General features: G+C 44.0%; 1 protein-coding gene across 4 annotated transcripts in view; it reads right to left on the reverse strand.

Annotated features, from left to right (window-relative positions):
• Window positions 1–18,028, reverse strand: part of RPTOR (regulatory associated protein of MTOR complex 1) — a 135,903-nt gene that overhangs the window by 48,875 nt on the left and 69,000 nt on the right. For all 4 annotated transcript variants that reach the window (XM_068654649.1, XM_068654647.1, XM_068654651.1 and 1 more), the window contains exons 10-16: window positions 15,668–15,743; window positions 12,895–12,996; window positions 9,758–9,841; window positions 8,136–8,246; window positions 2,777–2,851; window positions 2,083–2,148; window positions 1,244–1,435 (exon numbers count right to left, since the gene is read on the reverse strand). In XM_068654649.1, coding sequence (XP_068510750.1) covers window positions 1,244–1,435; window positions 2,083–2,148; window positions 2,777–2,851; window positions 8,136–8,246; window positions 9,758–9,841; window positions 12,895–12,996; window positions 15,668–15,743 — 706 coding nt within the window. The remainder of the gene's footprint in view (window positions 1–1,243; window positions 1,436–2,082; window positions 2,149–2,776; window positions 2,852–8,135; window positions 8,247–9,757; window positions 9,842–12,894; window positions 12,997–15,667; window positions 15,744–18,028) is intronic.

An 18,028-nucleotide genomic window follows, 5' to 3' on the forward strand; every position in this document is an offset into this window, starting at 1 on the left:
AGCCTGGAGCTTACCATTGGGATGTTTTATCCTCACGAATGGCATCTCTGGAAACCGAGGCTACTGTGTCAGGTAAATAGTGAGGGCTAAACGGAAGCCCACAGAGACTAAGAACCAAAACAGGTTCATCAAAGCACTGACTTTTAAGTATTCACAGATGAAGGAGTACATTTAATTTCCCAGAATACTCGGTGACCTTCCCCTGGGTGATTTTTCCAGTTGACACTGCACAGAATATTAATTAATAGGAATAAGGTACACTGGGAGTTACTGTTGGCATGTGGATCTCTTTAATAACAGCGCTGAACTACGGTCTTCAGATAAGGGCATACAAAAAGGTAGCAGAAAATGGGAAAAATGGGAAAAGGGAAAAGAGAAAAGACAGCAGCTCAAATCTGGGCAAATTTTGCCAGATCACACAAAGAACAGAGGGATCAGATGGCTTACAGCTTGCCTTGGCAGACTGAAAACAGTGGGGATACAGCATAACCAGTGAGTGCAGAATGTGCTTCACAAAGCAGAAACCATCACTCAGCTCCCCAAACAGAGCTGCAGATGTGTTGTAAAGACAGGTGAACCTGATCACCGAATAAATATGGTTTATAAAATGGGGGAAAGATTAGGCAAGAGAAAGGAGATTGAGGATACAGGACAGAAAGACTGAATGTAAAAGGGAATCCAATCTTTAATCACTGCAAGTCAGCACTGGCGTTTATCTCCAGGCTTACTTCTCCCACATGCACTGTAATTTCACTGGGGTCTGACAGGCTCTGTCAATCACAGGCATGCTCTGCACAAGAATCTCTTCTCTCTTGGAGAGTTGGTCACAAGGGTAAAACACATTCAATTAAAGATGTACTTTCACACATACCGGGAGGAGAACAGTTTTCATACTCAGATAAAAAAGATTAGAGGGTTTTTTGAAACACACGGTAAGCTTTGGGACCACATTTTTAAAATGCCTCTGATATGCCAAGAAGCAAAAAAAGGTGGTGTCTCCTATCGCCAGCTCCAAGATTTCGAGACTTTTGGGCTGTAGGAACAGCCCCTGCATTTCTTTAGTTGCTTCTCTCACAGGGCTTGTATGATTTGAACCATCTTGAAGAAACAGCGATAAGATCTTTCTTTGAACCAGACACAATCATGAAGCTCTTGAAGGCCCTGGTTTTCTGAGTACTTCTGCAGCCTGCTTTCAGAGGTCTGACAACTTGGCTGTTGTTTATTTAAAAAGTTGGATTTTTACCTCTGGGATTGGATCAGAGAGGAGACTGTAGAGCTTTTCATGAGCGCTGTCTCTCACACCACACCACCTGGCTGAGTCAAAGTTCTGCCAAATCCGTCCTAAACAAATGGCTACCCATTGACGCAGAAGAGGATGTGGATCGTTTAACTGTTCCAGGCAAATAGCAATCAGGTTTCCTTGAAGGCAGGCTTCCTAAAACACAAATCAATGCAATTTATTTTGGTTGACATCTTCCCATCTCATCATCAGCAAAGAAGATTATTTCCGAAATAGACAGGAAAGCAAGAGAAAATAATTATTCCTTGGTCATATACTCATTTTGTTCCAAAATACCATTTGGAAGGAGCATAAAGGGAAGGTCAACTACACGCTGTTATAGCTAGCTAAACAGTTCAGCATTAGAAATACTTCCTGTATTATTTAAAGCTTGTTTTTTCCTCTTTGGAAATACTCCTTGCACCTGTCAGAGCCCTAAGGTTTATGGCTCATTCCATACACTCTTCCCAAGAACTTTATCACAGCCATCAAGTTTCCACTCGACAGCACCTAGGCACTATTTCTTTAGCAGCGTGTCAGCGTAGTGCCTGGAGGGCTGGTTGCTCAGTGACTTGTGTCCTTAACCTCCGCGTCCAGGTGCCGCGTCCATAATGTGTTTGTCACACCTCCAGGTCAATTTTTCTTTTATTCCACCAAAAAATAATGTAAAGCAACCTTCTATTTCAGCTCCCCTGTTCAGGGTTGTGCATTAATGCAAGCCGGGACGTTTTTATCAAAGGAAAGGCACAAAGCAGAGAACAAATAGGAGAGACAATGAAAGGAAAAAGGATGTTGGGACTCACCTGTCCTGTGTTGTAGTTGTTAACAATTACAGCCAGAATAAAAGCAGTCATTGTCCTGTGTTCAGCCTTAAAACAATATACAACTAATTGTTATCTGGAAAACAGGTCAGAGCACAACTACATTCCACGCTTTCTGAAACATGCGATAGAAACTGCACTCAGAATGATCTCATTAAAAGAGCAAGAGAGGAGAGAGAACTGGAATTTTCTTGTCACCCAGCCCTGTCATACGCCTCAGACACTTGATAAACTTGTATCCTCAGGCTGCCAATATGATCCTCCCAACCAACCTCCGTGTATTGTTCTGGAGGAGGCATACAAATATTCATTACAGGAAACCACACAAAAAAAACTTCTGCAGAGTGAATTATGAAAGTTACAGGGAAATTGGACTGCCTCTGCACCCAGCCCCCAGAAACCCACAGCTCCCATCTTCACCCCTGAGTAATCTGGGCTTAAATAGCTTCACACAAATTTGGCTGTCTCCATCACACAACTTGGCACTAGCATTTTTAATTCCCCGGTTGCTGACTCCATGGCTCAGCTCTGACTGCGGTAGAGCAGCAGGTCTCACCGTAGCTGGAGGTGGGAGGCAGCCCTACCTGAGCACCAGCTGCATCAGAACAGCAACATTTAAGCCCCGACAAGCTAAGCAAATGCTAGAAGAGTCTGAATAAAGATGACTTGTCCTTACTGGCATATAAGGATCTGCCAAAACTGAAAGGAAATACTTGTGACCGTTGTCCTTCACAAGGTCAGCTTGGCATGACTGAAAAACGAGACAGAGACAAAGGAAAAAAAACAATGAGTACACTAACATAAAAGTACGTTTTCCTCCAACAATGTATGCATATTTCATATCTTAACCATTTTTCTTAAGTCCAGTTTTCACGTGAGAAGCAAAGGAAAGAGCATCCCCTCCATCAGGGCCATGAGCAGAGCGCCCCTCGGAAGGGACAGCAGGGAAGAGAGTAACTACAGCCACGTAAGTGACAGAAACAGTAACCAAAAATATGACCTACTGAGGAAAAGAGTTAAATTTGACATTTCTGCCCCACATTATACCTCTACCAGTGTCCGAGAGCCATCAAAGAATAAACCAAGGAGGAATCTGATTTTTTTTTTTTCTTTTTTTTCTCACATATAGCAAAATAAAGATGCTGTAAGACAAGGTCTTCCAAAAGCTTCTGGTCTACTTCTCCACCTGCTTTCCATTCCCATGCCGTGGCAATTAGCTTACCACAGATCAGATTTGCTGCTAATTGCTGCTCACTTTCTTCTAGCTGCACAGTTAGATATCTGCATAACAGGTGCAAAATCCTGCACAAGCCCCCGGGTGCCTCTTCCCCCAGGCTGGCCCCGTCTGACCTGCAGGGCTGTGGAGCTGGGGAAGCTTCGAGGTGGGTCCGGCACCTCACCCTTCTCGTGTACTTCACCCCCTGCCCAGTTACGGGAGGTGCAGCCTTCCAGTTCAGCCCTGCAGCCAGGACGTGAGGTGTCTACGTGAACGTTAAAGCATCGTCTTTACAAGCAGGACAGCTCTCGGAGCCGGCAGCACTGAATAAACCTGGCACGTGTTCCTTTTACAGCGACCCACGTCACCGAGCTGTTACCAGTAAGCCTGCGAGGGGACGGCGAAGGAATTATTCATCCCCCGTACTGTGCAATCCCCACCTGGGTGAGACTCTATTTTGGCAAGAAGATTTCGACTCATCGCACACACACGACTGATCTCTGCATTATTTGGTCAAGTGCTGACGTGCACTGCCCCGGTACAACAGCAGCACGTAACAACGCGATCTCCTGCTACACGCAGCCGAAGCCTGCAGAGGAACTCGGCTGCCTGGTAAGCCCTGCAGGGAGGAGAATGCAGTTTTCTAGGGCAGCAGCAGCAGCACACGGCCCCGATTCATCAGCTCAGCGTACACCAAGAACTTCTCCGTGCTAACACACCAACTTGGGCTTCATGTATGACACATCAGGGTCAAACCCAGAGAATGCATGGTACTAAAGTGGAAATTTAAGGGAGTAAAAACTGAGTTGGCATTCAGTTTCCCCTGTGACAGCGGTTCTATTGTATGCTTTATGCCAGAGACAGGATCATGTATTTTTTATCAGGCATAGGAGGTGAAGGAGGGAACTAACTGTTGAAAGGAGAGGGGATGGCAAGACGGAGATGCAAGAGAATATTTTATTGCTGAAGGGAGTAAAGACGCTGGTTTTGGCAGACCAAATAAGCAGAGGAAATGAATTGATGCCATGCTGCAGCTACGAGAGGCTTCCCTGACTTTTGTGTAATGCTGCACAAAAAATAGGCTTCCCCCCCCCTCCACCCTCCGTTCTCAGCGGGAACGCTTTTAACTCCTCAGAAAAAAAAATAAAAAATCTCTTAGCTGCAATGTAGGCAGACACCAGCACAGAGAGGATGCCCGTCTTTACACTACGTTATTGTGCTGCCACTGTTGCTCCATCACCCGAGGCTCGAGGGAGAGAGGCAGCTTTAATAAAGCCAATGCATTTACTCAAATCCTCCCTGTTTAGATCCTATTGAACAATATGGAAAGCCAACATCAGTAACACTTCTTCAAAGAATAAGCAGCTATTCTTGTGAATAACAACACAACGTGACCAAAACAAGCTGCAGAGCACAGATTTCTTCTTCCTCCCTAAAACGACATGCATGCTGTGTAACTCGTCTCTAGAAATATCACAAGTTCCTGGAATTCAGCAGCACTGCCACAGCTGTGGGGATCCCGAGCACTGCCCTACGTGGGCAGGGAATCATCTTCCTGGAACACCTAACTTGGATATTTGTGTTAAGCAGAAGAGATGAGTTGGTAGTCACAATCCTGCTAACAAAGGTCACAAAATTTGTGTCATTATTCCTTCAAAAAGTAGGACAAATGCTTGTTTGCTATTGTCTTCGGACAATTATTTCAGGTGCTATGAAGTCTTTCTTTGCTATCCCACATTAGTAATATTTACTTCTTTTCGGCATTGTTTCATGTATGTTTGCTTTTTTTTTTTTTTTGGTCTTGCTTAAATTTCTGATTATAATCCTTAATCACAAGAGGGAGATTTTTTTCTGTTTAAATTCAAGTATTTCAAATTTCGATGGTGTTGTTTAGCAAACGTTACCAACATAGCATGTGGCAAAATCTTGACCTAAACTGCATTTGCCAGTTTTATGTCCGTGTGGCAGCACAAAATGCTACTCCTACACCACCCTATACCTGCCAGATACCTACAGGAGGCAACTCTGAACCTTCCCTTGTTATGCAGCTCTGCAGGTGGACTGTCTAGAAATACTCCAGCAGGCTTCGGGCAGAGATGACTAAAGTCCTGAATGAATATCCTATGAAAAATCATCTGATTATACATGGAATTAAAGCAGATCAATCTAAATACCCCCATGCTTATTTTCACTTACACATCACACAACCAATTCTGAGATGTGATGGTGCTGTAACGTCACTGATTTGTCCTGTGATTTGTTAATGCTGAGGCACAACTCCTCGCAGGATAGCACGAGGAGGGAAGGTGCTGTCTGAAGGGATTTGGGGCACACTGTGCTGCTGTCTCATCCCACAGCACCTTCCTTCTGCCTTCCTGTCTGAGCGGGAGGATCCGGAACAGAAGTATTATCTCAGCAGGATGTTCTGCTCTCCAGGGCACTTGTGAGTCTTACATAACTTGTTCTCACTCATACCCCAGGCAAAGAGGTGTGAGCAATCAGCTCAGCTCCACTCCTAATGAAAGTAATTTCATCAGCTCCGGTGTCCTGGAACCAAACACAGTGCACGGTCAGGGGGTGGTGGAAGGAGGAGACAGAGCTGCTCAGGTACTGCAGGGATGAAGACTACCTGGCAGAACACCTGGACACACACACACACGTCCCCTGATGCTGATGGCTTCTGTTCTGCTAACAGCTCAGTACTGCCAGCAGGAGGAGGGAAGGCAACAGCTCCTGGCTGCCTTCACACTCCCAGAGCATGCCCCTGGGGTTTTCATCCCTCTTGTGAGGCTTACGAGGTGGCCATGCCTGGGAACCTGCTTCTTGCTCTGCAGCGTGCAGGTACTGCCCTGTGCTGTGTGCAGGTCCATTTACCTTCTGGAAAAGAGGGGGCTGGGGGAAACGCAGCAGGCTGTGCAATGTCAGAGATCTTGGGATGCACACAACAGCCCCACGATTATATCCTTTTTTGTTAATCTTTGCAACGCTTTGTTTCAAATGTACACGGCCAAACCTCGAGTCAGCAGGGGAGGGAAGGACACTGCTTTCTTCTCTTTTGCCAGTTATCAATACAGCAGTCTTTAGCCTCTGATACTAGGACGTATTTGCTCCCTTTACAGTGCAGCAATCCAAGCAGCTGCCTGTCCCCTGCCTCGGTGACGTTCATTCCCCTTTCCTGCTGCTGCTGCCCTCTCCTCCCATCTCACTTACACCACTTGTCTGAGGAGGCAGGGAATTGAAACAATGGGAAGAAACCCAACACAGAACTGAAAAGCATTTTTTGCTGTTTTGTTTTTTAAAGCGTGGCCTACCAAATGATCAGGGCAATAAAACAGAGCAAGGGAGCAATACTGATGCTGGCAGGAGAGGGCAGGGGGGAAGAGAGCACTCTCAGATTGGCTCTGCCACCAGAGACATTGAAGGATGGCGTGACACCCACGTAAATTATACATGAGCCTACTCCATAACATACCTGGGGCTGAAGTGTGAGCCATGGAGAGGCATGCATCAAAATAAGATTTTCAAGAGTAGCTCTAAGATGAATAGTTTTCATTTTCTTTGCTTTCCAAAATCCTCTTAGGATGTTAATGAAAATATATTTATAAAACTAAACCTGACAATGCTATATGAGCAGTAGGGAAAAATTCCAACAAATTCAGTATTATTCTCCAAACTGAAATGGAAGAGAGATAATAAAAATAAAAAGCAAAATAGGCAAGATCCAACTTATAAAGCTGTCTACACTGCTTGTAGATCAGCTTATAATTGTGCCTACAATTAACTGTGTGTAGCATTCCTAATAATTTTCAAGTGCTCAACTAACTGCAACCACAAATCCTAGTCATATATACGACTACAAATGTATCTATAATTACTTATCTGCTCAATTATTTATTTAAAAAAACAAACACAAAAACCAGCACTAACAACAACAAAAAGCTAGAGCTCTGGTTAAGACCACCTTTAAAAAAAAACGGCTCATTTTTAAACCATAACCTGAAGGTGACAAAATATTGTAGAGAAGACCAGAATCATGGACCTGTGATAGGAATAAAATGTCTTCTGCGGGGGATAAATACTTCTACCCCAACCACGTTCACTGCAGCAATGCACAAAGATAGTATCACATCAGACTTGGAAGAGGACTCCTAAGTTAAAGTCACCAAAAAAATCAGTTTTGCTTTATTTTTAGAAAAAATCTGGGTCTGAAAACTAGCCAGAGCCTGTTTTGACAGCTGACGGGAATGGTCTTGAACAAAACAAGTTTGATAACAATTTAAAATGAACAAATCTGGACGGCGAGGGGATGGGAGAGAGTGTGCATGTTCTCTCACCTGTGAAGACGTGACAGAACATGTGAGTGTTAAAAACCAACAGGAGTGAAGGGGCATTTTAAGCTCCTCCAGCAAGAGAAGCGCTATCTTCCCCAGCAAAGGGGCAGTCGGTGAGATCTAATGGCTTTCACCTAGAGCACCCTAGAACCAAGGAAGGAAGCAGGAGCTGGAACATGGTAAAGTGACGCTGCAGCACTTACAGATGGAGCAAGCATGCTTGCATCTCATGCAGGTATGAGGGGGTGGGCAGCCAAGCCTCCAGCCTGTCCGTATCTTAATGGGGATTTCACATTCACAGAATTTCAGAAGCTAGCTTGCATACAAGTGGGATAATCTAATGAGAAATACACTGGTCTTGAGATAATACAGCATCCTTTTTCAGTGCCTCAAGAGAAAATCTAAATTGTAAAGCAACTGGATTAAGCAAAGGGGAAAAAGGCACACTGCTGTAAAACACAGGAGCAGCCGAATTCGGAAGTACTCACACTGTCCACTGCGAGAATTTTGGCCCAGATGAAGACAAGAAGTGGTCTCAGCTCACGAGCTGAACTTTGAAGTAGCTTCAGCACGTACGGGAAGATGCCGACAGACAGGGCCTGCGGAGCCAGAGAGAAGAGCAAACCCTCAGAAACCCCTCAGCTCTGCAGCAGCAGCGCTGCACAGGGGCAGAGCCGAACGTTTTGTGAAGATGTAGCACATTTAATAACACAGATGAGAAATCTGGTACAAAACAATTTCACACATTTCTAGTAAATTGGGGATCCCTGCGTATTTGCCTATTGCTCATTTTAATCCTGGATGTCACCAGATATTTTCAGACTCATTTGGTCCGGTGAGACTCAGAGTTAATCTAGCACTAGCTTCTACTCGTTACAGCCTGTGCTATTTTATGCTTCATGATATGTCGTGTTCTTCTCTGATGGGGCCATTTGCTTTCACAAGTAAACATATTGCAAAAGCTCGATAATTACAGTCTTCCCACTGGAAATTAAACAGGCCTCTCACTTACACAGACTTCTTACCAAGCTTTTTGCTCGCAGGAGGACATGCGATGTGCTAAATCTCTGAGAATCCCACCGTGACTGCGGTACCCTTCCCAGACTGCCATGGAAAGAAACAGTACGAGGAGGATCGCATTTTCCCTCGGGGACGTGCCAGCTGCACGGAGGGCACGCTGCCAGGAGCCTGGGATCCTGGTGGGTCCCCCACCACGCGCTGGGAGAGCCTGGAGTGGAGCTGAGCATCACTCAGTGACACGGCCACTGTGGTCTACAACGTGCAGAACAGCCACGGCGAGGGCAGCTGTGGCTTACCCACAGCTATGTTCTGATCCTCACAGAGGTTTATAATCCAGAGGGCTTCAAACCACCTTTAAAGCACACTTTCCTCTTACTACTGTGGGATAAGCTGGCTGTGAAGAGCTGCGGGTGGTGCAGGAAGGAGTCTTGAGGATGAAAATGAAAGGTAAAGAAGGCCAATAAAAAGGCCCATCATAGAGCCATTTCTCTGCCAGCTGGTGGTTCGTCTTCATCACCGTTACCAACAAATAGCTCCATTTACAAGCGTGCTTTTAACTGCTCCTCTGTTTCATTCTTATTTATTATCTGCATTGTGCTAGCCACTTTCCAAAATGCAGAAGGCAGTTGCCTCCTCTCAGAGGAGCTTATACAAAGCTTATGCAACCCAGAGACCAAACTGACAAAGAAGAGAAGAAAATGATGCAGCTAGTAAGCTGAGAGAGGAGAGGATGATAAACATACGTGCTTTTTGTTGTTATTTATTTTACATGACAAACCTCCTTACTTGACCTGGGTATTTCCTCCAGTTTTGTAGCTTCCAATATTTTACACTCAGCCGTGTCTAAGTAACTCCTCTTTGTAGTAACGCAAATGAAAAGCTATTTGGCCTCCTTGATTAATATAAACCACTTTTCTTTTAGGGATGCTTGCTCCATTTCATATGAGTGAAGAATACATAAAACGCAGTCATTTGTCAAATCCGTGGACTATCCTCCACACCTCCCTTCCATAAATCACCATTTCTATTTATCACCTACACTGAGGGTCTATAATTGACTTTTACAAGACATCACGCAACACAAACGCACCAAGCTAACTGCCCAGGGCCCCAGGTCCAAAAATCTTCCCAGCAAATCGAGAGCTCGGAGCCGATGTACCTGGCTCAGAAGAACCTGTAGAGGAAAGGGACAACAGTTATTACTAGAAAAAACAAAGCTCTTCGTGAACATAAGAGGACCTCGGGATCATCACGTAACTTTGAAAAAAATGACAATCTAAATGGAAAAAGCAGCAGGACAAACCCTGGCTGCTGAAAGCTTTCACTCCACTGAACAGCATCACCAGTGGGTTGCTCCCTTCCAGCAATGCTCCCCTCCACGAAGTTTCGGCAGACGCTTGCAAACATTTTCCATGGAATACAGACACCCTCAGGCTCCCAGTTGCTGCTCCAGTTGCCCTCCCTGTTGATATTTCTCTGAAGTGCAATGGTACCTGTGCAGCACAGCTCTGCTAGCTGGAAGCAGCCACTACAGATTTGAAATACTCTCAGCTTTCTGCCTTTTCTCGGTAAAGCAGAAACTGGATTGCATTTGCAGGAAGGACTCAAAGGTGAGCAGCAGCACCAGCCTGCCAGTGCTCAAAACAGCTCAGAAGAAGAAAAAGAGGCTTTGCTTTCCTTGGCAAATCAATATAAGAGACTTAAGGGGGAAGCAAAAGGTCACATTAGTCGTTAATAAAAATCTCATTAAAACGGAGTCTGACAACGATAATGAGGTGGTAGTTTACTGGCTTATACCTACCCTGGTGTGAAATATTAACAGACAGACTTTCAGTTCTTAATCTCCTTAACAGATGTAAGATATTGGAATGCAACATTTAATCCTCAGTTTAAAATGAGTAACATCCCTCAGCATGGGTCTTAGGGAAAGCAACTCGCTGATTTAGCTCCCCAATTCCATCCCCTTCTCAATGTTTTTCCACATTGCATATTCAAATTAATTTGTTTTTCATGTTTAATATTGAAAAATAACTGAATTACTTGGCTTACATCTCATATCATGGACAACTGACACTAGATACTAAAGCTGTGCAGAGAAAGTCCAGATGAAAAAGATGCTTACATGGGAGGGCGTGTTAATTGCTCTAATTGTTTCACCTCTGAATATGCAAGCTCAGATCCCAAGATAGGTCATAAGAGAAAGCATTTTGGTCATCCTGCCCTAGTTGGCACCAGCCTATTCCATAAACTTACTACAGAACTTGGCACGATTAACAGTGTGCTTTAAAGATGCCCAGCACAGGAATAACAGGGCCAGCTGTTTAAGATTAAAGCAGTAATAGAAACCAGGGCATGGTGGAAGCTGGGGCAGAACTGAAACGACAGCAAAGAACTTATCAGATGCAGGGTGCTTACGCAGACATGGGAGGCATACAGATTTGACAATGGTGTTATTATCTGACCTTCAGGAAAAAAAAAAAAAAAAAGGAAAGAAAGAAAGTAAAGCCATAAATTCTATTGTAGCTGGGAAAAAAAAAAAAAAAAAAGCATGTAACTGAAAAGGATTTCTAGGTGAAAAATCCTATGGCAGGAGGCACCTCCTCAAGCATTGAGCGCTTGCATATGCTGAGTGCTGTCTTCCATAACTCCTCTCCCCCCCGCACCAGGAGGCCACCTGTGTTCGACCTGCCCCATACACAGCAAGATTTGGAATGGAATTTGGAACTTCAAGAAGTGGAATCTGGAACTTCTTGAAGCCAACAGAAGGCCGTTTACAAAGGACCGTTTCCGTGTCCTTGAGAAAGCCAAGCTTTGCATGGCTGGCACCGTGCCCCTGGCACTCAAGTACTATCTTCCCCCAGGGGCACATCTAAAATGGGAAAACAAAATCAACCTTTGTCAGGCTGCAGCAGTGCAGTTTAAGCACTCTCAGGGGCTCAAAGCAAAAAGGCACTCAAAGGGGGGTCTGGAACACAGTTCCTCTCCTTTCCTAAGCTGTTGTTCTCTGATTCAAAGCATCTCCAAACTGTTAACAAGCCAACTTATCCCACTCAACAACTACGTACACCTTAACTGTAAGAATAATTACCTTGTCCTAGCTCATTTTTGCTCCAGGAAGGAAAGCAGATTCCTTCGCCAGGTGACCTCTCAATTCCACTGCAAGGTTAAGCTACCTGCAGAGCCCTCTGGTGCCAAATAATTGACTGGAAAGCAGCAAAGTTGGTGCTAGAGTAGAAGCCTGCCTTCTCCCATTGCAGTGACAGAGACAAACCTTACATTTATTTATCCAGCTGATCTCTCGAGACTTGGGAGGCTTAGGGAAATTAAGATTTGGTCTCACAAAGATTGATGGTGCTGTCAGTCACAAAACAAGTTGGTAGCTAACAGAGGGAAGGTGAGTCTTCTCACATTTAGTGAAAGAAATCACACATCCTTGTAGAGATGACTGGAACCATGTACCTTTAAACAGGAAGAATTTAAATTTTGCTGCCTGATAGAAAAGAGACCACAGCTACCTTAATGAGGGTTTATATCTCCATCAATACAAACATCTGAGGAGAGGGCAAGAGCAGATGAACAACTGTCATATTTTCCTTGCTATAAAACATGATTTGAAATGAGGTGTTATGTTTCTGCTAGATTTACTTCTTCTTTCTACAAATGAACTTTGTGTAGTCTGAGCAAATCGCTACCAGAACTCTACGTTCCTTCCAGGCACAGTCTTCAGAGACTTGTTTCTGTTCTTGCAGTGAAATTTCACCATCGCATTAAAGGGAACACTTACCAGGCTGTACCAGCAGCACAGAAAAGGAAGCCATTTCCAAACCATTTACACTGCAGCAATGCCCACTTTGAGAAAACATACAGGAGATAAAGTCTCTGCATGACAGAGCTAGCATATATGAGGAGATACTACAGGAGAAAACAAAGATGTGCTACTCTGTGAAAAAGTCTTGCTATTTCACAGCAAAATAGGAGGCAGCACAGCCTGAAACTGTTGATGCTGCAAATGGACGATACCAGGAAGTCGTGCTCAACAGAGAGTGAAGGTACGGGGGAAGAAAAGCACTTTATCTTCATCTGCACAGGTCTAGCAAACACGCAATCAGCTCTAATTATTCCTGAAGGAGCCCACGTAATCTCTGTACCCAAACGCCATCTGGTTGGCAGCACAGCACTCAGCGGGCAGGGAGAGCTGTGCACAGAGGGGCCGGCGGCCGAGCTCACCTGCAGGACGATGGGGAGCTGCTCCGGAGGGTTGCGGTTCTCCACGCCCATCGTCAGCCACACCTGGAATGCTGTCAGCTGCTCCGCAAAGAAGGGACTGTGCTGTTAAAGCAAGCATATGGATGCAGGTTTGGCTTTAGAACAAGTGAAGCAGCTAGTCTTGGAACCTACGGACTCAAAACGGTTTATTGTCTCCAAAAAGTATTTGATTTAATTTTTGTTTGGTCTGGTTTTTAATGAAGAAATTTTCCAAGGACTGATCAGATACAATTTCCTTTAAATATATTTGCATTTTCCAATATAAATGTTTGAAAAAGGGGAAGGAAAGGCTAGAGAAACATGAAAAGGTATCACAAAAGCTCCGGGGAAAATCTGGGTAACCCTTTCCACACGAGATGCAGACAGAGCAGTCAATTTATCAGCTCTGCAGAGGTACTTTCACTTCTTTAGCACACAGCGCTGCCTCTGCCCAGACCACAGTGAATGCAGTCCAACAGCAATGAAAAATGAATCCATCCACATCTCACTCCTCCTTGGCTGCCATAAACCTGTCCTACAAACAGGTGGCCATTCAGATGTGCTGGCTTGGGTTGCAAGGTAGATGTCTCTCTATTTTTTTTTTTTTTATTTCAAACCTTTTATTTAGCTATCCATCACTTCTGACCCCCATAACACAGTAAAATTACTTTCTAAAGACAAACAAAAAACCTGTAAGTGTACTTACAATACCAAACCCACACATTTAACTGGAGGTAACCCACTCACAGAGATATCCTGGGTAAATGAACAGAGAAATAACCTGCAGAGAGCTGCAGTATTTAATACCTTTAGCAGGGCAGCAGGGAAACATATCAGAAGTGGGATGAACTCCCAACATCAACTAATAGCTGTGCTTTGGTGCTTAGACATCAGCACGAAAAGTACTATGGAAAAACCTGAAATATTTAGGTTTATCTGTTCCCTCAACACCATCAGGGACTGGTCGATAACACAACACCCACTCCCAAAGCTCTGCTCCACGGACAGTCCCTGGGCACATCAGCCAGGGAGCATCCCCTTTCTTTTTGCCACCTAGTTTGCACAGCCCATAGTACAAAATAGGTGTTAGAAAGTACTAACATCCAGTTAGAAATCCTGGGGAAACAAAAATCGAGGGCAGGGAAGAGATGGGAGGAGGGGGCCTACACCCACCCAAACCCACAAGAAGCCCATCAGGCCCCCGCCATCGTTAGACCCCGGGCTCTGCTCCCTCAGGTTATTGTCCAGGCCTGAATAGCGAAGAACACCAAGAGAATAAGCAGAAGCCGGGAGCACGTGGTTTATATCGTGCTGCTGCAACAGAACAGCCCTCAGGAGATTAGGGATTGCTTTATCCAGGGCCTGCCTGGACGCTCAGCCCCGAGCGGCCTGCAGGGCCAGAGAAAGGCCGCAGGTGATCCTGGGCTCCCCGGGCATTTCGGGCCCAGCACTGCCGCTTCTGTCAGCCCCAGCAGGGAGCAGGCTGATAAACCCCGGGAACACAACGCCCCTTCCCCTGCCTGGCATTAAACACCCATCCCTTGCTGCATTACTGCCGGCCAGCAGCAAGCCTCCTCTAATATACGCCACCTCCCACCAGAATAAATCAAGAGGGTTGAGGGCGAAATTTTGATTAGAACACAAGGAGTAGATCAGAGATGTGCAATGTCTGTCTGCCCCCGCCATTTGTCACAGGACAAAGCTAAGCCCCTTCCACTCCCTCCCAACCTAATAGCCAAGTTCTGTGCTATTTCAGTAGGTGTCTGAGGGAGACATTCAACAGGTTAGTAACTGTTCTCTACACAACAGGCACGGAGCTACACGGTATTAATTGGGCAGGATTTTAAATAAAAGTGTAAGGCCGAGCACAGATGAGGACTTGCTCCTGCCTTTACTGGATATGAATATCCCATATCTGGATATGGATTTTTCTAAGTGACTTTAATGGAATTCACAATCCAGAATCTGTGAGAACGTCATAGTGGAATAGGCATCTGAGGTTCTACAGTAACTATTATTTAAAGGTTTCCATCCATAAAATATCAAAGGAATATCAAAAATCTATACTGACTAGAGGAACTTAAGCCAAATACAATATTAAAAACTTTACCTTTCTGCTCTCTGCTAAAAAAAAACACAACAGTGACTCATTAGTGGCACTATGAGTAAGAAAAGGCTTTGGACATATGCTCAGTCTCCTCTATTTTATGTTTACTTGAAAATACCTTCACTAAGACCTAATTTTTGCATTGTGTGAAGCTGAAGTCTTTCATTACAAAAATCATGCTGGCATTTTGTGTGTGTGTATGTATAACAAAACTGTTAGTTGTGATTGAGTGCCCAGAAATTTTGAAAGTCAGGTCTCAAACACCATTTCTACTGGCAAGAATTTCTTCCTTGCCAACTTTTAAAACCAGAAAACTATCACTTAGTAGTTGTCCTTTTTATGGTATTTTACATCGAAAAGGCATCCTGGCACACACAAATTATATATATTTCATACAAATACACCTACAGAAACAGGTGTTTGAATTCAGTATGGGTTGAGTCAGACATATACAGCAGTGATGAGTGTGAAGTTTATGTTAAATCTATTCTTCTAAGTGAGGTGAATCTAGATCTACAGTTTTCCAAAAATATAAACCACTAAATTGCAACAATTCAAATTTAAAAACGCAAAAGTGAAGTGCTGAACTGAGGTTTCCAATAGTGGGTTATGCTGGGACACAACATTTCAATATATTATGTAACTTACCCTAAATGCAGTTCCTTCCTCTATAATTGTAGGTAATTGGGAAAGGCAAATATCAACTGCAAGGTCCCATGCTTGCCTAGACAAAACAGTGAAAGAGGAAAAAGCCATTACTAGTTATCCATAAGCAATATCATACAAGAATATGGACAAAGCAATGCTGTCAGAGTGGCTTAGCAATGCTTCATATTCCCTTTCTAAAGGCAGTTTTAACACATGAAAACTATTCAGAGACACTGAGGAGGTCTAGTCCAGCATCATAGCACGCTGCCCCACCAACTGTGAGCAAGGGAACAATATCTCTAGCTGAAGTTTGCAGAAGCTGCTCCTCTCTGTAATGCAGAGAGAAGCAGGAGTGAATTAAGTGTTATTATACACCTGTTCTCATGCAAAAATTGATGACTTTTTTTAAATTAAAAAATGAACTCAATCCTAGATTAGCTCTAAGCCATAATCCTTCAGGCACACACCTCCCTGTATGCATCCAAAGCCTTGCTTGCTCTGTATTCGAGTCACATCAGAACAGCTGGGGAAGATGTAGTCCTGCTGACAAGCCCTCCAACCCATACCGCGGGGATATACCCACACCACTGCTCTAACTCTCCTTTTCAGCATCCTTGACACAGGCACTGTCATTGTACATATCACTGAGAAAAGGAACTCAGTCTCCATCAATCTAACTCCGGGCTGGTTTTGCACAGAGACCTTATTGACAAAGAGTTCTCTACGTGACTCACCCTAAGGATGGAGGGATGAACACTAAGCCAGAAGAACAGGAAATGTTTAAACAGTTCTGGTTTTACACTTATCCGCTGTACTACGCAATAGTAAAGTATTGTGATCTATAATACTAACAGCACATAAACTACGCACAGTGGCCAGGGAAGCTGTTGTGGGAGACTGAGTGCAAATGCAACGTGGTACTGTCTGCTTCAAAATGCTCACACTAAACTAAGAGAGGTCAAACTAAAAGAGGACCAAACTGAAATGAATGGGTTTGGTCTCCAAAGTTCCCGAAACACCTCTAAAAGTGTGAAATGGGTACTTTTCACCCAAGAAACCATTATCCCCGCTCTAACCATAGACATCCCATGCTCTTTTCATTTTAACATATGAATTTATGCACTCTGAGAGGCTAGCAAGTTAACCCACCAACTCTTGGGTTTCTTAAACAAAAGAAACTAATTTACTCTCTAGACACATTTGTTCTTTAATGACTTGTGGCCATCATGGGTTTACCTCAATAGGCTTAAGCAGTTTTTCTTCTAGGAACGCCTGCAGACATAAAGCCAGAGGTGATAATCAATACAGTGCTTTTCAGTTACCTGCTCTAGTAAGTTCTTAAATCGCCCTGCTCCAAGTCAAACAAATCCTCCCATCAGAATTACGAGCGAAATCTGTCCCATTAGCCTAACTGGCAGCTGTTCTCAGCTAAAAACAACCTCTCCAATTAGATAGAAAAATAAACTACAAGGCTCTTGCATTTTTCTATGGATTCAGGAGATGCAGCTCGTTTTAGCTGTCCCAGACCTTGTCCCTCCGCTCCACAGCATTTGCCTTCCACTTGACAATATGCTGCCAATATAATTAAGAGGTAGTCAAGAGACAATCAAAGCACGGGCAACAAATGCTTCCCACATGCTCAGTAAAGTCCCATGCTGGAGCCAAAATGTTTACACAGAACTGATGAGATATGTTTATGCCTCGTTGAGGAGAAGTCAATTAGTACAATTATAAAGATAATTTTGCTTCAAGCAAAGAATGAATATTCCTGACTACCAGGTGCTTGGAGGAATGGGCAGTATCACCTGAAGAAATTCTCTCAGACTTTAGAAGATGCCAATACACACCGCCTTTTGAGGCAAATGTTACTAGGAGGGAGGAAAAGGGCTTAGAGATCAGAGACAACTGGTCTTACCGTGGCTGCCTATAAAAGGATTCTGCGTGGGTCGTTATACTGCAGAGGCACAGAACTAAGATGCTGAGCTCCTCAAAGTCATTTTAGGTAAGAGGCACTAATACTGCTATAAAAATGTCTAAAGCAGCCCTGCAAGGTCAATTCTCAAAGGTTTTAAATGTTATCAGAAAGAACAAACTAAAATTTAAAAAGAGCTTTTAGTAGATTAAAACAAAATCTCTTTTTATGCTTCAAAAAACAGGCCATTAAAAATCAATGTGGCCACACAGCTGATGTTATTCAATCTTTTAAAAGAGCGTAACCACCGACATAAAACCTTAACGTTACTGCTCATCACAGACTAGAGAGCTACTGATTAACATCAACTGCTTAAGAGACTCCCATCAATTCAACTGCTTAAAATGATTCTCCAGCCTTTCCGAAATAGCCCAACATGCCATTTCTGC

Source organism: Anas acuta, chromosome 18 (assembly GCF_963932015.1).
Source record: "Anas acuta chromosome 18, bAnaAcu1.1, whole genome shotgun sequence".
NCBI lineage: Eukaryota > Metazoa > Chordata > Aves > Anseriformes > Anatidae > Anas > Anas acuta.